The following is a 23,846-nucleotide window of genomic DNA, read 5'->3' as shown; positions in this document are numbered from 1 at the left end:
GCGGCTGCTGGATGAGGCTGAGAGACTGCTGTATGGCGGTGTGATGCCGGACCTCACACAGCCCTGCTGGGAAAGACCGCCACAGCTACGCCAGGGACCTCGGCCCATCCCTACCGCCTCCTGTCCCCCAGAGGCAGCTCTGGCCTTCTCCCGGCTGAAGCGTGGCAGCGTCTTCCTTCCCCACGTTGCGGACACGTGTGCTGTGGGCACCAGGGCTGCGTTATGGGCACTACTCTGGACAGTGCCTGCCTGAGCATCCCCAACAGCTGCCCGCTGAGGCCTGCGGGGAAGTGCCTAGAAGCCAGGGGTCCAGGGGGCAGCCCAGTGGCTCCCAGTCTGGATGCTTGTCCAGTTCCACGCGGGTCTGTGACTCGGGCTCTGTGCCTTTTTATTTGTCTGATTGTATTTGTTTGTTTGTTTTGGCTGATGTGCCTGGAGTCTGGCCATGCCAGGAATTGTAGGCACTCACATCATCAGCTCTCGCCTGGATTACTGGATTTGCTCCTGCGAGACGCTCCTCCTAGTCGCTGTGCTGTGCTTCGCTCTGCTGTTTCTTCCCAGGCGTCTGTGGTCTGAGCACGTGCGGGCCCCTCGCCTGCCTGTTTGCACTTAGTGTTTTCACTTTCCACTGTGCTCGCCTCTGTGGGCCGTGGTTTACATGGGAGCCTTCTGTGTCGGGCCCGGGCTGCCCTGTGGGCTGGAGGAGCAGCAGAAGGGCAGGGCTCCCGCACTGTAAATTAGAGACGAATGATGACCCATCCGATGCTCCGTCACCAACTAGAAACCAGGCCAACTCCACCCTCCGCCTAGGGCTGCACGTTGGCAGGCCTGGGGAGCCTAAGTTTTGGATCCTGTGGTCTGTGAGCAAGTGGTTCTGTGTTGTGGGAACGTGTTTCCCAGTTTTCATTCCGAGCCCTTTTCCCCATGGGAAACAGGAATTCCAAGCAGAGGCATCAGTAGTGTGCATGAGAGCAGAGGACTTACTTAAACTGAGGGGGTGAGAACACACTCAGGTAACCCCACAGGGAGAAAGGCTCGCCTGACAGGCACAGAGCTGCACCAGCCAGAGTGTGGGAGAAGGCAAGGGGGGCCCAGTGGGCGCCCGGATGGGGCAGGGGGCGGTGCCCTGACTGAATACACCAGTGAGGGGGAGTCTGGGCGTGGCTTAGCGTACTGGGGTTTTCTGGGTGCTCCCATGGGCCTCCACGTGGAGTTCAGCTCACAGAGGTAGCAGGGCATCTCCTCCATCCTGGTGGAGACACAGGTGCCTCACGGGAAAGTGGCTGCGGGGCTGACTGCAGGCCTAGAGACAAGAGTTGTGGGGAATCTTCCAGTTCATTTTCCCCTAACTCCCTGCCTGGGCCCCATAGCACTCTGGGCAGTGTATGTACCCACAGATCATGAAACCCCCTTGCATTCACTGTTAAAATAAAAACTTATGTGAGCCAAGTGGTATTAAAAAAGTATTTTTACATAAAAATTGTCAACATACTCAGGAGCCCCCTTGTTGAATCAGAGGGTCTGCGTAGCTTGTGTTTAGGCAGATATTACCAACGGCTCAACGGAGTATCTCGGGCTTACTTCCCACAACGTATCTGAGATCCTTGCCATTACGTCTTCAGTAACAATGACAGCAACAGATTCTGTCTACTCAGCATTCTGTCCCAGGCCCAGCGCTAAGCACGTTTTAGTTACCTCCTGATACAGGGGGACTTGGCAGGAAGATGAGATAGGAATAGATGAGCTGCAGGCTTTTTTTTTTTTTTTAAATTATTTTATTTGAAAGAGTCACAGAAAGAGGTAGAGAGAGAGAGGTCTTCCATCCACTGGTTCACTCCCCAGATGGCCGTCATGGCCGGAGCTGCGCCGATCCGAAGCCAGAAGCCAGAAGCCAGAAGCCAGGAGCTTCCTCTGGGTCTCCCACGTGAGTGCAGGGGCCCAAGGACTTGGGCCATCTTCTACTGCTTTCCCAGGCCATAGCAGAGAGCTGGATCGGAAGAGGAGTAGCCGGGACTAGAACCGGCACCCATATGGGATGCCGGCGCTTCAGGCCAGGGCATTAACCAACTGTGCCACAGCGCAGGCCCCAGGCTTTTCTGCTCAGCCCTAGACTGTAAGCCCACCCCCACCTGTCACTCCAGTTCACCCACTTTCCCATGACACACCTGTGTTTCACTCGGGACCAGGAAGAAGGAGATGCCACGATGTATACAAGCAGGTGCCATGAGTCTCCCAGAAAACCCCCATGCACACTAAACTCCACCCAACGCCACCCATTACAGGACCACCCCCCACCCCCGCCCCATAAAGGAGCATTTCTCCTCCTGCACTCACTGCCCTCACCATGAATGCATTCTCTCTCTCTCTCTCTCTCTCTCTCTCATTCTGGAACTATGTTTATGGCGCTGTTTTGAATTCTTATCTCTGAAGAGACAAGAACTTGCTATATAAAAACCGGGAAACACCTCCCTAGAACACTTGAACGAAGAAGCCAGTGTTATCTCATTTACTCACGGTTCTCAAAGGTGGTCCAGCATCAAACACAGAGCTGGGCCCTGATTCGAGGTGGGGTCTGACAACTTGCATCAAATTCCCAGGTAATGTTGATGTGTCTGAAGGCTACTGCATGTGGGACCATCTAGAGTTAAAGGACTACCTTCATTTTTCTTATAAATCTCCATCTCAAGCCTCGGAGTTAGAAAGTGCTGGTGCAAGTCTACACAGAAAGGAACAGCAAGGCACCACTTACCTGTTAAAGGTCTGTCTTTGAGGGTGGGTCATTGCCACAAGTAGCCACGGAAATCTGTGAGCGTCTCCTTTAAGAGGAAGCGAAGCCAAGCCCTGTTTGAGACCTTAGAAGCTATTTAGAGACCAGGAAGTCCGCTCCAAGTGCCACCGGGCTTGAGGCCAGAAACTACATTACCCAGAAGGCATTGCTTTGTGCGTCGCGGGCGCTGGCCAATGACGGACGACGGAGAAGGGCGTTTCCCGTAGCAGAGTGGGCGGGGCTTCTTGCGCTGCGCCTCAGAGCGTCACTCGTTCCCGGCTGATCGGTCCTTAACAGCCCAACGCGGGCTGCGCGCATAGCTGAGGTGGCGTCTCACACCTTCCGAGACTGAGCAGAGGAAAAGCGGCTTACGCGCTGGTGTGCGAGCCGTGCCCGCCCCCGAGGGCTGTCCGCTGGCACTTGGCACTCAAAACGCCCGGGTTGATGCCTTGGCCCTTGTGCGCCCTTATTCGCCCCGCAGAGACAGAGGTCCGGTTCCGCCCGCGGCTGGGGCGAGGCGCTGGCAGAGACGGGCCAGCTTCAGTAACCGCCACGCCGGCCTGGCTCCGGCCACTGAGTCCCGTGGCGGCGCCGGCGCGGAGTGGAGGTGGCGCAGAGCCGCGCGCGCTCGGTGCTATGCTCGCAGGGTCCCACCTGCCGTGACGTAGTGGTCCTGGGACCCTTCCCCTTTGCCTTTTAATGCCCTTGGGTCTGGGGGTCCGCAGGGGAGCTGAGTCGTTTCCAATTCCGGATCCCGAACCCTGGTCGGGGGTTTTAAGAAGAGTTACCCATCTCTGGCTCTGTCCTGAAGCCTGAAGCTCTGCCCCCGGCTTCCGATCCCTGGGATCTACCATAGTGATATTAGGGCAGGCGGTCGGGGCGGCAGAGGGGAGGCCCGGCTTCTACGCAGGTTCCAGCCTCATGCGAACACGCGCCCTGCGAGGCGGCAGCCGAGGGCTCCGGTGCCTGCCACCCACGGGGGATTGAGGCTCCTGCCTGGCTGTCGTGGGCATTGGGGAAGTGAACTAGGGTCTTTCTCTCTGCCCTTTAAGTACACCTGCGTCTCCCACGTGGGTAACAAGGACCCAGACACTTGGGCCATCCTCTGATGCTTCTCCCAAGCCATTAGCAGGGAGCTGGCTGGGAAGTGGAGCAGCCGGGATGTGAACCGGCGCCCATATGGGATGCCGGCGCTGCAGGGAGGGCGGGGTGCTTACAGGCTACCACAGCGCGGCTCCGGAAGTGCTGCTTTTCCACTAAGAGTAGAGCCGGCGCCGCGGCTCACTAAGCTAATCCTCCGCCCTGCGGCGCCGGCACACCGGGTCGGATTCTGTCCCGGTTGCCCCTCTTCCAGGCCAGCTCTCTGCTGTGGCCAGGAAGTGCAGTGGAGGATGGCCCAAGTGCTTGGGCCCTGCACCCCATGGGAGACCAGGAGAAGCACCTGGCTCCTGCCATCGGATCAGCGTGATGCACTGGCCGCAGCACGCCGGCCGCAGCGGCCATCGGAGGGTGAACCAACAGCAAAGGAAGACCTTTCTCTCTGTCCCTCTCTCTCACTGTCCACTCTGCCTGTAAAAAAAAAAAAAATAAATAAATAAAAAATAAGAGTAGAAAGTCCTTTGCGTCCCCGGAAGACGGGATAGTGACTGCATTTACCTTCGCAGACGCCACCTGTTTATTACAGATGTCTTGGCTTGCAACTTAACAGTAGTGAGTCCATTTTCCTGTTTAACAGTTACTTGTATTTAAAAAGTGATTCCCCTATGATGCTCATTACTGATAGTGTCCTGGAATGTTGTGTCTCTGGGGATATAAACAGACCCTGAGTACCAGAATGTTCCAGAAAGTTCCAGCACGTTTGCTGTCATCACAGCCCACCGTCGCCTCCCTGCTAGGACAGACATCCTGGCTTTCACACCATCCTTGGGCACCCGAGTCGTGGAGAGCTTGCACAGCGATCCCTTAGGGAAGCCTTGACAGTGGCTAAAAGACAAAGGCTGGGCTGGTAGCTCGTGTTGAGATATTCCCCGGAGCCCACAGTCTCCCAGCTGCCAGTTGCGGGCATGGAGAGCTTGTTGGAGCCCTGCGGGGCGCCAGGCGGCTGGCACCTCCTCGTGGCTCTTGCATGGCCCTGGAAGCAGTTTCCAGAGTGGCTGAAATTGTCTTAACTGGGAAGGTCCCTGGAAAGGTTCCTTGCCCGTGTCACTGTGGATTCACGGTGATGATCCACCTGACACCCCAGGCCGGAGGGATCTGGGTTCAAATCCTGCCTCTTCTCGTTAAGCACGTGTCTCTGGCTGACTTGACTTTGAGTCTGCTGATTTGTGATGTTTTGGCTGCCCCGAGAGGGACGGTTCCTGGAGTCCCCAGCTGACTTTCACAGCCTTCTCCTCACTGCTGACTTCAGTGTTCTGTTTTACCATCCCATCTAGGTCTTCCCTCGTGTCCCCCAGCACTTTCTCTGCCAAACTTTCCTCCACATTTCTTTTTTTAAAAAGATTTATTTATTCACTTGAAAGGTGGAGTTAGACAGGCACAGGCAGAGAGAGAGGTCTTCCATCTTCTGGTTCACTCCCCAAATGGCTGCAGTGGCCGGAGGTGGGCTGATCCGAAGCCAGGAGCTTCTTCCAGATCTCCCACACAGGTGCAGGGGCCCAAGGACTTGGGCCCTCTTTAAAGATTTATTTTATTTATTTGAAAGAGTTACAGAGAGAGAGAAAGAGAGAGAGAGAGAGGTCTTCCACCCACTGGTTCACTCCACAAATGGCTGTAACAGCCAGAGCTGGGCACATCCACAGCCAGGAGCTTCTTCTGGGCCCCAAGGTGGGTGGAGGGGCCCAAGGACTTGGGCCATCCTCCACTGCTTTCCCAGGCGCATTAGCAGGGAGCTGGATAGGAAGTGGAGCAGCCGGAATCGAACCGACTCCCATATGCGATGCCAGCACTGCAGGCGACAGCTTTACCCACTACACTGCAACGCCGGCCCCCTCCTCGTTTCTTATCATTGAAGCTTTTTCCACTCATCTGTCACTGTAGGATCATTTTTATTGTCTCACTGTACTGTATGGAATGTGTTAACAGCAATTGCTTTATGGGAGGTTTTTTTCTTTATATTTTCCTTACCTTTCAGAGCCTTCAAATACTTTTCATAAGTCCAGCCAGTCAAACGTTTTCTCAGCAGTTATCAGTAATAGCCTGCTTGACAGTATCCCAAGCTGGCCAGCGCAGCCATGTCTGATAGTCTGGCTGTCAGTAGTCCGGTGCTTCCCTTGCTGGTGTCGCGAGCCGCACGAGCTTTGCTGTAAAGTTCCTTCACGTTGTGTATACGAAAGCCTTTAAGCACACACTCTGATGAAGAGGTTGGATGGCAGGTACAGTGTTTGGGGCTTGAAAAGAACATTTAGGGTGGAGTGGGAATTTGCAAGTTCTCCATGGCAATGAGGCGATATCCAGAAGTAATAGGAACGTGAAGGCAGCGTTTTTGCCATGGAGATGGTATTCAGCTTGGATAAAGCGGTTGTGGGGCCAATCCTAGAATGTTTCTGATGTTACCATGCATATCTGTTCTACTCACCATGGACTGGCATACAGATCAGGGTTTTCCCTCTGTTTCCTGTGGATCTGGGGTCCTTTGCAAAGTCAGGTTCACATTGAATGTCATCTGGTATTCTCACACAGCAGCAAGTCTGGGTGACCTCTGCATGACTTAAAGTCAGGGATTGGGAGGCCGTGTGGGTTGAGTAGGTTCATTTGCCCAGGACCTCACAAAGCGGGCCAGGCTCCTCAACACTGAATCCTGTTTCCACCAAACCCTTTTCCAAAGTGCGTCTTTCTGATCTGCAGAATGTGCTTCACCTGCAGCGTTGACATCCTTTGTCCTGTGTTACCACTTGACATGTAGAACCAGTGGGTCAAGCTGAGGTTCCCACTTTTCTGATCTGAATATCGTAACTCTAAGTGCCTTTGACTTTCACCCTCAGAGATGCTGTCTTGCATGCTTTGTGAAACTGGTCATCATCATACGAATTCACAAGTTGGCCTCTTCCATGTTTCCCGCAGCCTCACGTAGATGTTGCTTTTCGCACTTTCTGAACCAGCCTCATTCTAAACGGGCGATTCTGCTGCGCCTGTCTGGTGGCCCTGTAGGGTTGATTGACAAGCATTGAACTTAGCGCCAACAGCGGCATAACCCGTAACTGAAGGAAGCTTCTCTGACACACACATTCTCTTCACTGGGCACTTTCTGCACGTAGGAACATTAGACGCCACCTCGGCACTACACTTGGTGGCAATTTTTAATAGCAAAATCACACATACACACACACACACAGAGAGAGAGAGAGAGAGAGAGAGAGAGAGGGAATGCACCAAACAGACTGAAAAAGATGCTTCAAAGTGTGAGCTTTGAAATAATACAGCACCATTGTGTGCCTCAGCCAGTAATATGAACGGTGGACAAGTCAACACTTCTGCTGCTCCGCACATGACCGCCAGAGTTCTTTGAGTATTAATTTGAGGGGTACAAATACATTTAGTGAATAGATGAATTCACAAATCGAGAAGTCACAAAAAATGTGCATAGTCAGTATGTTCCATTTTCTGTTCATCGGAAAAGCATCAGATCTTGAAGGTCTCACTCTCCTTCGTGTGGCTATACCTTCAGTCCAATTTGCCAGCTGACAGCCTGCTTTCTGGGGATGGGCTGGGATTTCAGGCCATTTACTGATGACAAGATTGGGTGGGTGTCCTTGCCCATGTCACCCCTCCCTAGATCTCTGTGTTCTCTTAAGAGTAGGAAGGTAGCTGCTGAACTTGAAAAAGCATGGGAACGTGAACCGGTAGTAAACCAGGTGACGCGCAGACACGGAGGCAGGCAGGAACCCGGGACAGAGAAGCTGGCAAGAGCTTGCTTGTTGGAGGAAGCAGCTCAAGGTAAAAGTGGCTTCACAGACAGAGCGGCAATTCACAGAGTAGCTTTGTAATCTGGGCGGAGTAGCAGGGCCAGATCAACAGCACCGTGAAAATCTGGGTTCGCCTCTGACTGCCCTGTTGCCCTGGATTGCTCTGGGTAATTTTAGCAAGTACCTAAGTATTCTCTCCTGTTTCCTAAAAATTCTGTAGTTGTTCTACTTTCGGGGTGGACATTTCTCAACCTAAGCTTAGGTCATTAATTCCAGGCCTTTTTCTTTTCCTACGCAGGCTTTTAGCACTACAAATTTCTCTCTAAATGCTTACTTAGTAACATAAATTTTGACATACATTTTGATTTCAATCAGTACTAATAATTTTGAAATTCCCTTTCAGTGTCTTCTTTGGTCTGTGGAATTTATCTTACGTTGACTGTGATCCGGGCACATACTTTGTATAGCTTGAAACTCTTTACTGAGATTTGCTCTATGACCCGGAACATGTATATTTTGGTGATTAGTCCAAGTGCATGGAACATCACGCAGGCTGTGCTCTCTGAGCGGAGCGTCTCTGAGTGCCGAGTGGGTGTAGGCGGTCGAGAGCGCTGTCTCTGCACCCTCCCTGTCCCTGTTTATCAACCACACAGAGAGTGGGCTTTAAAGATCCCTCTGCTGTGAGTGTAGGTCTATCTATTCCTCCTAGCTTACCTGTCATCTTATCTTTATATTTAAGTGTTTTTTATTAGGTGTATAAATATTTAGGTGATCTTCTTTGCTCTGAAGTTAGTTTTATGTGGCATTACGGTTACCATGGTGTGTCTCTGTGCTTTGACTGTTTGTATCTTTATATTTAAAGTGGTTTCCTTGTAGGCACGTTATTTCTTACTTTTTACCTGCTCTGAAAAAGCTGTCTTTTATTTACAGCATTTACAACCTTTACATTCAGTTTGTCCATAGTTTTGGGCTTTTCACTATGCCATTTTGCTATTGGTTTTCTCTTTATCCTGCTCTATATTAACTTTTTCTCCTTTTTCTGGCTTTGGGTTGCATATTTCTTATGATCCCTTTGTTGTTGAAACTATTTAAATTGTTTGTTCACAGGATGGCCAGTCAGGCACCACACAAGAGGTCTGAAGAACATGTGTTACACTCCCAAGTCCTAGAGAGACAGCCATTTTCCGACACCAGGAGGCTGCACAGAGGGGGAAGGGACAGCACCAGGGTAAGCACCCAGGGAACAGGCCCAGAGAGCCGAGAGAACAAGGACCCACGGCGAGGGCCCTTACTGGGTGTCAGGATGAAGTACACAGGTGAAAGGTGCAGGCAGCCTGCGTCAGGGCCGTGCTCGCCACACTGGTGCATCGGCTCACCTGGCTGGGGACACGGATGCGACAGGAAAATCAGTGTAATAGAGTGATGCTGTGGTATCTCGTCATTAACAGTCCTCATGTTGGGTGGGCAGTGCTTCCCTCCTAGACTGTGGGACAGCTTGATGCAGCCACAGAAGGTAAACTTTGATGAAGACACCTAGGAAGAAGCTTTGGTGAAGTTTTATCATTTGGTTCATATCAGGCACTCCACTTTGTGGGAGAAAACCAAAAGCACAGGTCAGCTACCTCTGGATTTAAGGAAACCTGCCGGAATATTCAGCTGTGTTATTAAATGCCTTCACTGCTTCTCTACCTCTCTCTGTAACTCTGACTTTCAAATAAATAAATCTTTAACAAAAGAATGAAAACAAGTGATATACTCAAGCAAATGGGGCTTGGGGGGCTTTCTGTTTATATGGTAGTAGACAAAAAAATAGACCCAAGACCTTTTAGGTCTCTAACAATACCTTGATGGAGTTGTGAGGTGTGTTAGAAGATGTGCCCATGAAGATGATGGCCCAGCGGTTGTTGGAGGTTGTAACAGTTGGTCAGTAAACTGTATGTAAGAAGCGGGGTATTCGTGTGTAATCAAGCCGGAAGAGTGACCGGAGAAGTCACCAGGGAGTGGAGAATTCTCTTTGCAGGGCCGAGGGCTTTGCTGAGAGGCACACGTCTCCTAGGGAAGCGGTCATTCCTACCACGTTTCAGAACGGCAGAGATGGTAGTAATCTCTACTAGATTTTCTTTAGGTATTGGCGTGTAGGCTGTACATTTTGACACAGAGCAAGGAATAGAACAGGAACATGGGAATAGGCAGACAGAGTGCTCCGAAACAGAACCGTTAGTGTCGAAGGAAAGGAAAGCAAAATTACCTCGTGTCCACGGGCATCACTGGGTAGTTTGGTGTCTTGGGTAAAGTTGTCCCTGGCACAGGAGGTGAACTCATCTACAATGCCAAAATCTTTTAAGATTTATTTTATTTATTTGAAAGTCAGAGTTACACAGAGAGAGGAGAGGCGCGGTGGAGGCGGGGGGGGGGTCTTCCATCCGCTGGTTCACTCCCCATTTGGCCGCAACGGCCAGAGCTGGGCTGATCCAAAGCCAGGAGCCTGAAGCTTGTTTCCAGGTCTCCCACATGGATGCAGGGCCCCAAGGACTTGGGCCATCTTCTACTGCTTTCCCAGGCCATAGCAGAGAGCTGGATCGGAAGAGGAGCAGCCGGGTCTTGAACCGGCACCCATATGGGATGCTGCACTGCAGGCCAGGGCGTTAACCCTCTGTGCCACAGCGCTGGCCCCACCAACATCTTAAGCTGGGGAGATGCTGCCTGCAGTGATGGCTTCTCCAGATGTGAGCCTCTGTACATAGCTACAACCTTGTCCACAAGGATCGTGTGTGGCAGAACTGTTGAGGCTCCCCACGGGTCACCCAGAACACGTCAGCTTTGGAAGTGAAGGTAAAAGAGGTCAAGAGACTGTTGGAATAGGCATGAACAGAACATGTTAGCCAAATGTACACAAGCAAACGATGCGCCAGCAGTTGATTGAATAGCATCAGTAATTTTGATAATATTAGCTACTGACAGGAACACAGCATTAAGGTTGTAGTAATCCTGCACATGAGGTGCCTCCCACTACCTTCTCCCCCCAACCCCCACATTTAAGAACAGGCAAGGTCAGGATGTCAAATGGGGAAATGGTGGGGACAGTCACCCCTTTATTAGTTTGGTTTCCTATGAGCTTTTGAAGACCCTGTTGTAACCTGTATTGGGCCATGTTGACTATTTTAATTAGGGGCCCATGAGGTCTTATTTTATCAAGTCTGCTTCTAAGTGTTGAAGAGTTTACCTTCTGATTTATTGTGTTCCAGGATCTGTGCTCCAACAAGGGGTGTCCTGTGGTAGTGGGCACGGCTATGATTATAGAAATTTAGGCAAGTCTACTTTTTTTAAAAAAAGATTTATTTTATTTGTTTGAAAGAGTTACAGAGAGAAGTAGAGACAGAGAGGTCTTCCATCCGCTGGTTCACTCCCCACATGGCCTCAACGGCCAGAGCTGCACTGAGCCGAAGCCAGGAGCTTCTTCCAGGTCTCCCACGTGGGTGCAGGGGCCCAAGCAGTTGGGCCATCTTCTACTGCTTTCCCAGGCCATAGCAGAGAGCTGGATCGGAAGTGGAACAGCTGGGACTAGAACTGGCACCCACATGGGATGCTGGCGCTTCAGGCCAGGGCTTTAATCCACTGCACCACAGCGCCGGCCCTGCAAGTCTACGTTTAAAATGAAACTTGTCTAATTTTTCCTCTACTTTCTGTGTACTCACTTTGTAAGATTATAGGAGGCATACTGTTTAAACTTAATGGAATCCATGGCTGTAACTATAATTTTGAACCCCAATATAGATTAAGTGCAAAGTTTCCTTTTGATACATTTTAGCAGGTGTTTTTAACATTTTAACATCTTGAAAGGCACAAAAGCCAATCATTGCTCTTTTTATTTTTACTCTATAAATTCTAATATAACTTAGTACTTAAGTTTTGGCTTTACAATTGAACCAAATTATGGAACTTTGTTATAATTTATATATTTAATTTATATAAATTAGTATATACTTACATACAGTATTCAATAGCTATATGTAATTTAGCTGAATACCTGTTGTTTTCTCCCAGTGTATGTGGGGGTTCATTTTTGCTTGTTTATTTTTAAATCTTTAGTTGTCTGAGAGACAGAGAAGAGTGCACACTCAGCTGCTGATTCATCTCCCAACAGCCAGGGCTGGGCTAGGCCAAGACTGGGAGCTGGGTGGCAGGAGCCCAACCGCTGGCGCCATCATCGGTGCCTCTCATGGTCTGCAGTATCAGGAGTTCCTCAAGGGCCAGACGCAGAATCAAACACAAGCACCAACTGCAGCGTGGGGTGCAGGTGCCCTGCCTGGCATCCTTCCCGCGAGGCCAGATGCCCGCCCCCTGGGTTTGCTTGAAAGGGTTAAACAATCTAGAATGAGCGTATGTTTGCTGGGCCTGGCGTTTGTTCAGCACACAGGTTTAAATGTCCTTTTCTTACCTCTCCTCCTGAGGCCAGTTCACAGGCACCTAAAGCAACAATGTTGTTGTTTTTCCTTTTTGTTGGTTTTTTTAGGCTTTTAGCTGCCTGGAACCTCAGCCTTTAGTTTCCGTCCTTGAAGTGCCTACCTAAAATCTCAAGGCTGCCCAAAGCACTTAATGTTTCCTTTAAGGTTATTTTTCAAATTCTCACAACCAGAATGCAGACATTGAGAAGTGGGCGAGTGTAGTCTCAGCAGGCTGAGTTCGAATCCAGAGCTGCGTTAATATGTAGCCCTTGTGACAGGCCCACAGGGAGACTGGGGAGGCTCACTGGTGCGGCGGTAACCATCCTGTATTTATTTTTTCCACGTGCGTCTTTCTCGTCACACTGCTTACTTTCTGCACCTCTCAAGTCTCGTGGCCTTGTTATTGTGTCTTTTGTCAATGACTTTTACAGGGAAGGCTTTATGCTCTAATGCAGTCTATTTAAAGCAGTGCCTGCCGAGCACAAAGGTAGGCTCCCAGAAAATGCTATGTGATAAGTGCCTTGGGTCTTCCTAGATCTTCAGCAACAGGCTCTAATGCACCTGACTGGTCCAACACTAATGAACACACTTTCCAAGCACCAGCGACCTTCAAAGTCATGGTTGTAACCTTTTTTTTTTTTTAAATAATTATTTATTTTTGTTTATTTATTTGAAGGGCAAGCAAACAGACGGGGAGAGACAAAGAGATCTTTCATCTGCTGTTTCACTCCCCTAAATGGCCCCAAGAGCCAAGGTTAAGCCAGGCCGAAGCCAGGAATTCCAACCAGGTCTCCCACAAGGGTGGCAGGGCCCAAATACTTGAGTATTAGCAGAGAGCCGACTTGGAAGCGGAACAGACTCACACCAGCAGTCTGGTGTTGCATGCAGCAGCTTAAGCCGCGTGCCCCAGCGCTGGCCCCAGGGAAAGCGAGAGCCGCTGTACCTCGCCAGGGGACCCGGTACTAGAGGTGACGCTGAGGACTCAGGGAGTCTGGGCTCACTGAGCAGAGCCCCACCTCTCCACCAGGCGAGGTGCCTTGTGTCAGTTCGAGTCCCGGCTGCTCCACTTCCGATCCAGCTCTCTGCTGTGGCCTGGGAAAGCAGTGGAAGATGGCCCAAGTGCTTGGGCCCCTGCACCCACGTGGGAGACCTGGAAACAAGCTTCAGGCTCCTGGCTTTGGATTGGCCCAGCTCCAGCCATTGTGGCCATTTAAGGAGTGAACCAGCGGGTGGGACGATCTCTCTCTCTGCCTCTGCAACTCTGCCTTTCAAATAAATAAATCTTTACAAAAAAAATTAATAAACCACATGCTGGGCGTGAAAACCCAGAGTCATACGCTAATGGAACCAAGAGGTTAGCGACAACCCAGGATGGTGTTCAGGATGTGGACCTCGCGGGAGGCCCGTAGGTCTCTGGGGACGCGCCTGCAGCAGGTGGTTCTCCCCAGGGCTCCCTGCGTCAGCACTTTCTCTACTGCCGGCGTGCCTGTGATCTGTCCCCCCCACGCTCTACCACTGCCGGTGCAGCTGCACCATCCTGGATGTGCGCCTCCGAACTGAGCTGAATGAGCCTTATCCTCTGGACAGTGTGTTGCCATGGGTACTTCGTTATAGTAACAAAAAGCTAATCTAGTGCTCATCACATAATTAGCACTCACCCAGTAAGATTCAGTTAAAAACCACACCCACAGTCAACACTACTCTAATCTCCCACTAAAGGCTATAGTATGCCTAAAACAAATTCTTCAAGAAGTAGTAACACTTTTTTCAAAAGTCACAGAGAGTTCATTATATACAAAATAATTTTTATTAGAGACCAAAAATTTTATTAATACTATTTTTACTTCTTTGACAGCTTTAATTTTCAACAGTGTACAATTTACTGGAACCACTAGATGGCTAGATATTTGCACATAACCATTAGTCAAAAATAATTTCTAGGGCCCGGCACTGTGGCGTAGCAGGTAAAGCTGCTGTCTGCAGTGCCGGCATCCCATGTGGGCACCGGTTGGAGTCCCAGCTGCTCCACTTCCGATCCAGCTCTCTGCTGTGACCTGAGAAAGCAGTAGAAGATGGCCCAAGTCCTTGGGGCCCTGCATCCACGTGGGAGACCCGGAGGAAGCTCCTGGCTCCGGATCAGCACAGCTCCGGCTGTTGCAGCCATTTGAGGAGCAAACCAGCAGATAGAAGACCTCTCTCTCTCCTCTGCCTCTTCTCTCTCTGTGTAACTTTTACTTGCAAATAAATAAATAAATCTTTAAAAAAATTTTTTTCTATAGAGCATAGAGCAAAACTATGTTACTGCTCTGAGAAATGTATATTTATTTATAATAAACTTGCTTGCTCTCCTGTAGGATTCTGTTTACAGTGCTGCTGCCAAACAAGATTTAGACATAATGCCTAACCCTGCAGGTTGCCTTACCGTTAATCTGATGTCTAGCAAGATAGCTTAGTGGACACCTGGCAACATGTCTCACACTGCGGGAGCTCTTTAATGTACAACGAGGAATGCACTTAAACTAAAGGACTTGGACTTCTAGTTTTCTGCATTCATAGAGCTTCTCTCCGGCAGAAGTTTGGCTTTTGCTGACTTAGGATCTACGGCTGAGGTTTATTTTGATTCCTGCTTTCACTCGCACCTGGTCTCTCACATGCATACTCATTCAAATGGTCCGACGACTTTCCCACACTCACTGGCTTTATCGCAGTTATGGGTTCTTTGATGGGCGGTGAGATTGGAGCCTTTGCTGAAAGCTTTTCCGCATTCACTACACTTATATGGTTTCTCTCCAGTGTGAGTTCTCTGATGCACAGTAAGGTTGGAGCTACAGCTGAAGGCCTTCCCACACTTAATACATTCGTAAGGTTTCTCTCCAGTGTGGATTCTGTGATGCTGAAGAAGGGACGATCTGTGACTGAAGGCCTTCCCGCAAACACTGCATTCGTAAGGTGTCAGTCTGATGTGATTTCTCAAATGCATATCCAGTGATCCGGGCTGGCTGAAGGACTTCCTGCATTTCTGACACTCAAAGGGTCTTTCGTCCGTGTGCAGACTCTGATGCTGAATGAGAAGCGGGAGGCTACTGAAGCTCTGCAGACACTGGTTGCATTCATATTGCTTCTCGATGGTATGAATCCTCTGATGTCGAGTAAGGTGGGAGCTACAGCAAAAGGCTTTCCCACAGTCGCTGCATTCATACGGTTTCTCTCCAGTATGGATTTTTTGGTGGTGAATGAGAGAGGACCTATGAATGAAGGCCTTCCCACACACTGGACACTCATAGAGTTTTTCTTGAGTGTGAATCCTCAGGTGTTCAATGAGATGTGAGACACGACTGAAAGACTTCCCGCAGCGCGTACATTCATACGGCTTCTCTCCAGTGTGAGTGCTCTGATGATTCGTAAGCGATGAGACGTGACTGAAGGCCTTCCCACATTCAGCGCATCTGTAAGGTTTCTCTCTGCTGTGGCTTATCTGATGTCGAGTAAGGGATGAGCCGTGGCTAAAAGTCTTCCCACATTCGTGACACTCATAGGGTTTCTCCCCTGTATGAATTCTCCAGTGGCGATTCAGGACTGACCATTTGCCAAAGGCTTTCCCACATTCTCTACATGCATAGCCTTTCTCTCGATTACACAAAGTCTGGCGAAGGCTAAGCGATGTGCCCCGGTTGAAGGCCGCTGCAGCTTCATTAGAGTTCAGAAGCTTCCTCCCGCCACTGGCGCCCTCATTCCTGACAACAGACGTTCTTGGTGGGCTTGTCTTCAGCGTGTCACAGGCTCGGAACTTTGCTTCAGGAGAAAGTCTGTGCGGTTCAGAACGGGTGGGCTTTAAGTGGAAGGTGCTTCTAAACGCATTGCACTTGTTAAAAGCTTCCCCGGTGGGGCTCTCTCTACAGGGGAGAGGCACTGGTCTGAAATGTGTTCCCTGGCTCCTGGGCCTCCCCTCCTCTGTCTCTCTGCACTCCTGGTCCTTACTGGCACTTGAAAATTCACAACTCGGTTTTACAGTTTTTTCTGTTCTTTCTATTTCTGTTTGGGGTGACTCTTCATTATAAAAATCCCCTTTTGTTGATAATTCCTTGCTTTCCCATCTTGGTTCCCAATCTGAAATATATAAAGAAAGTAAAGTGGTGCTTTTTCTCTACTTTTTTTTTTTTTTTTTTTTTTTTTGACAGGCAGAGTGGACAGTGAGAGAGAGAAACAGAGAGAAAGGTCTTCCTTTGCCGTTGGTTCACCCTCCAATGGCCGCCGCAGCCAGCGCGTTGCGGCCGGCGCATCGTGTTGATCCGATGGCAGGAGCCAGGCACTTATCCTGGTCTCCCATGGGGTGCAGGGCCCAAGCACTTGGGCCATCCTCCACTGCACTCCCTGGCCACAGCAGAGAGCTGGCCTGGAAGAGGGGCAACCGGGACAGAATCCGGTGCCCCAACCGGGACTAGAACCCGGTGTGCCGGCGCCGCAAGGCGGAGGATTAGCCTAGTGAGCCGCGGCGCCGGCCGCTCTACTTCTTAAAAAGAAATTTCTAGGATGGAAAGAGGAGAAATAAAACCCCTGGAAAACACATGATTCTGACAAGTCCCACATTTCAGCTATTTCTGAGCAAAGCTCACAGGGAACATAGACAGCTCACAGAGGCAAAAAGAGTGTCATTAGGGAAATGGGTAAATACAGGAAATCAGTTAAAATAAAAACGCAAGCAGGGCTGGTGCTGTGGCATAGCGGGTAAGTATGCCGCCTACAGTGCCAGCATCCCACATGGGCGCTGGTTCGCATCCCGGCTGCTCCATTTCCTATCCAGCTCTCTGCTGTGGCCTGGGAAAGCAGTGGAAGATGGCCCAAGTCCTTGGGTCCTTGCACCTGCATGGGAGACCTGGAGGAAGCTCCTGGCTTCTGGCTTCAGATCGGCACAGCTCCAGCCGTTGCAGCCATCTGGGGAATGAACCAGTGAATGGAAGACCTTTTTCTCTCTCAGTGTGTAACTCTGACTTTCAAATAAATAAATAGGGGCTGGCGCTGTGGAGCAGAGGGTTAAAGCCCTGGCCTGAAGTACTGGCATCCCATATGGACACCAGTTCTAGTCCCGACTACTCCTCTTCCAATCCAGCTCTCTGCTATGGCCTGGGAAAGCAGTAGAAGATGGCCCAAGTCCTTGGGCCCCTGCACTCCCGTGGGAGACCTGGAAGAAGCTCCTGGCTCCTGGCTTCGGATCGGCACAGCTCCAGCCATTGCAGCCATCTGGGGAGTGAACCAGCAGATGGAAGACCTCTCTCTCTATAACTCTGTCTTTCAAATAAATTAAATAAATCTTAAAATAAATAAATAAATCTTTTAAAAAATGCAAACTATCAGAAAGAAAATATGGAGGTCATTCTGGGTTCCAAGCCATCATTTTATACTATATATATGTGAACAATGACATTTTATCTCATAGTCTTCTTCTCCAACCTTCAATTATTCTGTTTGCTGCCAGATTAATGATTAAAATGCACAGTTTATACTACTACATTAAACCATTACAATGACAACAGAATAACCTAAGTACTACCTATGGGTCACAAAGGTTCAGGCTTTCTGAGTTGTTGTTTCTTGTGCTGCTTTGTTTCAAATAAAGAGCATTTTTAATTATTATGATGGCAAAAAATTATGATGACAAAAATCTCATTTTGATTAGATGACATAAGCAATACAGGTAACAGTTTGGAAAAGAGGAACGATCATTTTGAAATTTACCTCTGGAATCCCTAAAGACAGCTCTCCTAAAATGCATCCACTCCCACTGCCAGCATCTTTCACAGAGACATCCTTCGCCTAACTCACAGGATTAGTCGGAAACGTACCTTTCGGTAGGTTTTTCTCCACCATCCAGGGCTCTTTTCCATTCTCCAGTAAAGTGACCACACATGGCTTAGCCACGGAGAGGCCTGTGTGTAGGAAGACAGAACTCGCTCAAACTGCAGCCACAGAGGTCAGAGGTCACCACAAAAGGCAGCAAAGGGAGGCGTGTTCACTAAGATGGGACGACATGCTTAGGGCCCGGCACAGAAGGGCTAAACAGCTCCTTGGGAACGTGGTATTCAGCCATTTACCATCTCCACGGCCCCTGGAGAAGGAGAAGTGGAAGGAGAGATATCCTCACCTAGAGAGACGAGGTTCTCGTAATTCTGGACCATCACCTCCCTGTATAAGTCTCTCTGTGCAGAACTGAGCCATCCCCACTCTTCAGGAGAGAAGTCTACAGCCACATCACTGAATGTCACCTGAAACAGCAAGGACGTTTAGCTCGGCCACCGCCCAGGCCTCACTGTACTGCCCCGCGGTCCCCTGTAGACCAGGTTCAGGCAGTGATCTAGAATCTGGTCTCAGTTACGTAGTAACTGCACAATCACAGGCTTGCTGTACAACCAGGGTAAGACACAAGTCTCAGAGGGCTGAAGGCCAGAGCCAGGAATTCCATCGAGTCTCCCGTGTGGGTGGCAGGAACCCAAGTACCTGAGCCGTCATCTGCTACCTCCCAAGATGCACATTAGCAGGAGGCTGGAACGGAGGGCTGAGCCAGGACCCGAATCCAGGCATCCCAAGTGGGATCAAAAGCCTGCAGCAGGTGCCGGCGCCATGGCTCACTTGGCTAATCCTCTGCCTGCGGCGCCAGCACACCGGGTTCTAGTCCTGGTCGGGGCACCGGATTCTGTCCCGGTTGCCCCTCTTCCAGTCCAGCTCTCTGCTGTGGCCCAGGAAGGCAGTGGAGGATGGCCCAGGTCCTTGGGCCCTGCACCCCATGGGAGACCAGGAGAAGCACCTGGCTCCTGCCCTCAGATCGGCGCAGCGCCAGCGGTAGCGGCCATTTGGGGAGTGAACCAACAGAAGGAAGACCTTTCTCTCTGTTTCTCTCTCTGTCTATAACTCTACCTGCCAAATAAATAAATAAATAAAGCCTGCAGCAAAAGCCTGCCCCTTCTGCCACTGCCATTTTGGTACATGTTGCTACTGACTAGTGACAGAGGTCTTTGGCTTCAAACGGGGTGATTTGCGTTTGTCAGGAGTTGGGGAAATACTGAAACATCAAATGCCCTGCCGCTGCAGAAAGCCCTCTCCACAGACGCAGAGCAGAAAGTAAACAGCCGCACCCCTGAACAAGCACGAACACAGGGGCGAGCCACTGAGGAGTCGGCAAGCAGACGCGAGCTCCGTCCACAGAGCCAAGCAGACGGAGCACGTTGTCCAGGTAACTTGTCCTCAGGTGAGAGGCTTCACAGCACAGTCTGCTACTTACACTTCCTTGTAACTGGAATGGCCACCATGCTAGTCAGTCACCTTTATTTTTCAAAGGAAAAATAAGATTTATAGTCCCTTTATGTTAAGCAGGTGGTTTCAACTTGGGAACCAGGAGTCTAGGTTAAACACTCTCTCTCTCTCTCTCTCTCTCTCTCTCTCTCACACACACACACACATGGTGGGGGGAGTACTGTCTTCCTCAATGTTTGCATTTCAAAACATTGGTCCCAAGGGCCTTAAGAACAGCTTGACAAACCAGTAAAACTGGCAAGAGACCTATGCAGCTTTTAGAAAGATGTGCACATGCCTCAGAGGGGCAGTTCTATCATTAGTCCTTCTCAAAGAAATGCGCTGAGAAAACAGGGGTGTCTCCACCTTTTAGTAGGGAAGAAAATTCCTTTTTACTTTTGGCTCATATGTACACTCTCCCAGGTATTAGGGTTGTTCCAGCCTTATCATATCTTTTCCTACTTTCCATAATGGTTTTTAAATGATTAGCTTCTACAAATGTCATCTCATAAACCAAATTAAAAACTCAACACTATGTCAAATGCATAAAAGTTTCATTCCACAAACGCAAAGCTACTTCACACTGTTCAGAACATATACTAACGTCACTGTATTAACAGCTTGCAGAAGGAAATCCACACCCCCTCATGAGATACCTTCTGCTCTCTGTGTAGAGCTGGGTTCCTCAACCTTGACACCTCTGACATCCGGGGCTGCATAATTCCTGGCTGGTAGGAGCTGTCCTGTGCATTAGCCGCATCCCTGGTTTCTACCCCCATCCCACCGCCATCCTGGTTATGGCAACCAAAAAACCCAGAAATGCCTCTCGACATGACCAAGTGGCCCTTATAGTGGAGCCAAAGGGGAAGAAAATCACCCGTATTTGAGAACCAACCACCCCTTTAGGAAATTTGAGCAGATCCTTAAGAGATCCTTGTGGCCGGCGCCACGGCTCACTAGGCTAATCCTCCGCCTTGCGGCGCCAGCACAACGGGTTCTAGTCCCGGTCGGGGCGCCGGATTCTGTCCCGGTTGCCCCTCTTCCAGGCCAGCTCTCTGCTGTGGCCCGGGAGTGCAGTGGAGGATGGCCCAAGTGCTTGGGCCCTGCACCCCATGGGAGACCAGGATAAGTACCTGGCTCCTGCCATCGGATTGGCGCGGTGCGCTGGTTGCAGCACGCCGGCCGCGGTGGCCATTGGAGGGTGAACCAACGGCAAAGGAAGACCTTTCTCTCTGTCTCTCTCTCTCACTGTCCACTCCTGCCTGTCAAAAAAATAAAAATAAAAAGAGATCCTCGTGGGCCTACCCACTACACTCAAGGTGTCTTCTCAGGTCGTGTGAGTGTGTTCTTGCCTCTGCCTCCCTGGTGCCGTGGGCCACCAAACCCAGCTCCTGCCTATTCCCTGGGGACGCGGCCACCTGCATCCCCCTCCGTGGCGTGGGCAGCCTTAGGTGGTCTCCTCAGGTGTTCATTCATCTTTGTTCCCAGAAGAACTTGGGAAATCTGTCCTAGCACTTCCCTTCAGATCTTACGCTCTCTTACTTTTCTGCCAGTTCTGACTGCTCCACGCAGCAGCCACTCCTCAATCTACCTACAAAACTTAAATCATTAAAATGTTTCAAAGTATATAAAATTTAATATTCAGTTCCTTGGCTGCTAACAGCCACAGCCCAAGTCACGTGGGGCTGCTGGCTACTACCCAGGATAGCACACACACGGAGCATAGAAAGTTCGCACAAGACCATCAAGTCCTGCATGTCAGCATACACCCAACCCAAACTCAATTTTCCTAACAGATACTTCATAAGAGTTTAGGCAATGAATCAACAAATGATTTTGCTTTTACTTTTTAAAACAAGATTTTTTCCATTCTAATTATCTAATTTTCTCAAGAAAACGGACTGCCCAACATGCACGTCCGTGACTCATGCCCGCTCCGGTGTAGGTTTTACCTGCCACCCCATGACTCTGTTCCACTGTTTTGGTCACCAATTTTACTCGCACAACATCTGTTTTGTGCCAAGTATCCCTGCAGGCACTGAAAACAGAACCATCAACAAGCTCCCAGCAGGAGACAAACAATGAGCGCGTGCACACCCTGAACCTATTAGCCAGTCAGTGACAGGTGCTGTGAAACGCAACCATGCAGCAGGTGGGGGAGGGTGACTTCAAGTTCAAATACACTTCTGTGAAGCACAACTTATAAAGTAACCACTGAGCAAAGACACAAAGGGAATAGTGAGGTCTGTGCATGTCTGGGCGAATAATATTCCAAGCAGATAGTACGGGCACAGCAGCTTCCAAGACCTGGAGGCCATGGCTGGAACGGAAAAGGAAGGTGAGGGGCCAGCACTTTGGCGTAGCGGGTGAAGCCGCCGCCTGCAGTGCCGGCATCCCCTATGGGTCCTGGTTCAAGTCCCGGCTGCTCCACTCCCGATCCAGCTCTCTGCTGTGGTCTGGAAAGCAGTAGAAGATGGCCCAGGTCCTTGGGCCCCTGCACCCGCGTGGGAGACCCGGAAGAAGCTCCTGGCTCCTGGCTTCGGATTGGCCCAGCTCTGGCTCTTGTGGCCAAATGGTGAGTGAACTTGTGGATGGAAGACCTCTCTCTCTGTCTCTCTCTCTGCCTCTCCTTTTCTCTCTGTGTAACTCTGACTTTCAAAATAAATAAATCTTTAAAGAGAAAGAAAAGGAAGGTGGGATTAGAGAGGCAACAGCCTAATTATACAAAGTTTTATAATCACTGAGAAACTCTGACTTCTATTCTGAGAAAAGGCCGCTGAAATGTTTCAGCCGAGGAACGACAGCATTCCACGTATCCACGGGACCACCGTACCAGCTGTCCCGAGGACAGAGCGGGCGCGGGCAGAGCAGGAGAGCCACCCAGGAGGCTCCTGCCATGAGGCAGGGAGCTGGGGCCAGGGCAGCAGCAGTGAAGGCAGTGACGGAGACCAGTGGGCAGGTCCTAAGTATTTCCAAAGACAGTACCTGAGCGGGCCTTCCAAGTAAAAAGGAGGAATCAAGGACAATTCCAGGCATCCCGTGTGCAACCGAAAAGCCTGCCCCATCAGCCACTGACCACGTGATACAGCTTCGGCAACCGTAAATAACCTCAAATTCTAAGTTTGCATTCTGAATTGTAATAAAAGAAATTCCTTTGGGCACAAGACTCTACAGCAAGTCTTCCAGCAGAAAGCTAGGGCACTAGGACAGTACCGTGGCGCTCTCTGGCAGGTGCCACCCTCTCTTACAACCAAGGGAGCCGGAGATCCGGTCCGTCAATGGCCGCCGCGGAGTGAGGACTGGCCGAGGAGGCAAAGCAAACACCCAAGATCCGGGGAAGCAAGTGTCCCACGGTGTGGGGGCATACAGACTCACCTGAAACATCACTTTGCAATTTCCAAAAATGCAAGCAATCCAAGCTCTTATCTTACCAATGGGCAGTGTTCTGAGAAGACAGAATAAAGGAAAAAAAAAAAAAACAGTGATCAAAAGTCGGGCTTATCTTGCAGCCAGCCAGCACTGGGACGCCAGTCCCCTCCCCGGGAACTCGCGGGTGTGTCCTGGCACAGGTCGTGGGTCGCCCCCTGCGGGGACAGCAACCCTCCACACACCAGGGGCACACGCGCAGAACACAGCTGCAACGTCAGACACCACCCCCCACGGAATCCCAACTTCCATCTTGAACGGCGACAAGGCTGCACCCCTCATCTGTTGGGGGTCACGAGTGGGCGACATCAGATCTACCTTCTGTGGCGTCCGCCGTGGGCGCGTGCTGTGCGTGCTCTCTCGCCCCGTCCCGCGCACGGCGGCTCTGAGGGGTGAGCGCCCCACAGCAGCCCCGGAGAGGCGACGGTCCTGCCCGAGGTCCCCCGTGATGCCGCCCGCCGCCGGCCTCCCGTGACCCGCAGCTGCGGGACTCCCGGGAGGGACCCCGCCGGCACCTCCGTGTCTCACTCGTGAGTGGACGCCGGCCCCGGGAACCACACCGCCCGGCGTCCTACCGGATCCCAGGAGCCGGCGCCGAGCCGCCGACGACCGCGGGGCTAGCCAGGAGCGGCGCCCACGGCCGCGCGAGTTTCCCAGAGTCCTCCGCGTCCGGCACGGCGGCCATTCGCGCACCGGAAAACCACACCTCCCAGGAGCCTCTGCGGGGGCGACGCGCCCAGCGGCTCAGCCGGGATCGTAGCACGCAGTCGGCTTGCGTGTGAGGACAGTGGCGCTCCGATCACGAAACTACATTTCCCAGAAAGTCGGGCGGCTGCGACAAGGTCTTCGGGGTCATCCGTGCGCTCACAAGTACATTTTTCACTCGGGTAGTTGCAGGCGTCCCTGACTCCTCTCGTTCACAGCCCGGCAGCCACGCTGTCCGGGTCAGGAGGTCGTATTTAGCGCCCACCTTCCGGGACTCCAGTTCCCAGAATGCACTGCAGCCTGTCCAGCTTTGCCCCG

The 23,846-nt window shown here is 51.0% G+C and overlaps 1 protein-coding gene across 21 annotated transcripts in view; it reads right to left on the bottom strand.

Annotated features, from left to right (window-relative positions):
• The window catches only part of LOC100348543 (zinc finger protein 302), a 202,889-nt gene extending 179,043 nt beyond the window's left edge, over positions 1–23,846 (bottom strand). The window contains exons 1-8 of one of the 21 annotated variants that reach the window (XR_016224734.1): positions 23,399–23,844; positions 22,773–22,842; positions 18,253–18,373; positions 17,954–18,037; positions 9,045–9,201; positions 5,891–6,907; positions 2,750–3,528; positions 1,753–1,987 (exon numbers count right to left, since the gene is read on the bottom strand). Coding sequence is in view for 17 of the 21 variants with exons in the window: in XM_089319141.1 (XP_089175267.1) it covers positions 14,773–16,220; positions 17,954–18,037; positions 18,253–18,373; positions 22,773–22,842; positions 23,399–23,508 (1,833 nt within the window). In the remaining 4 variants the exon portion in view is untranslated. Of the gene's footprint in view, positions 1–1,752; positions 1,988–2,749; positions 3,529–5,794; positions 6,908–9,044; positions 9,202–10,006; positions 10,519–13,901; positions 16,221–17,953; positions 18,217–18,252; positions 18,374–22,772; positions 22,843–23,141 lie in introns of those variants that run through there. The other 20 variants (XR_016224735.1, XR_016224736.1, XR_016224737.1 and 17 more) reach the window with 20 other exon arrangements.

This window comes from Oryctolagus cuniculus, chromosome 18 (assembly GCF_051225735.1).
Source record: "Oryctolagus cuniculus isolate XC-2025 breed Fujian yellow rabbit chromosome 18, ASM5122573v1, whole genome shotgun sequence".
Lineage (NCBI taxonomy): Eukaryota > Metazoa > Chordata > Mammalia > Lagomorpha > Leporidae > Oryctolagus > Oryctolagus cuniculus.
Note: the sequence above shows the minus strand (reverse complement) of the source record. Positions and strands in the feature narration are given on the sequence as shown.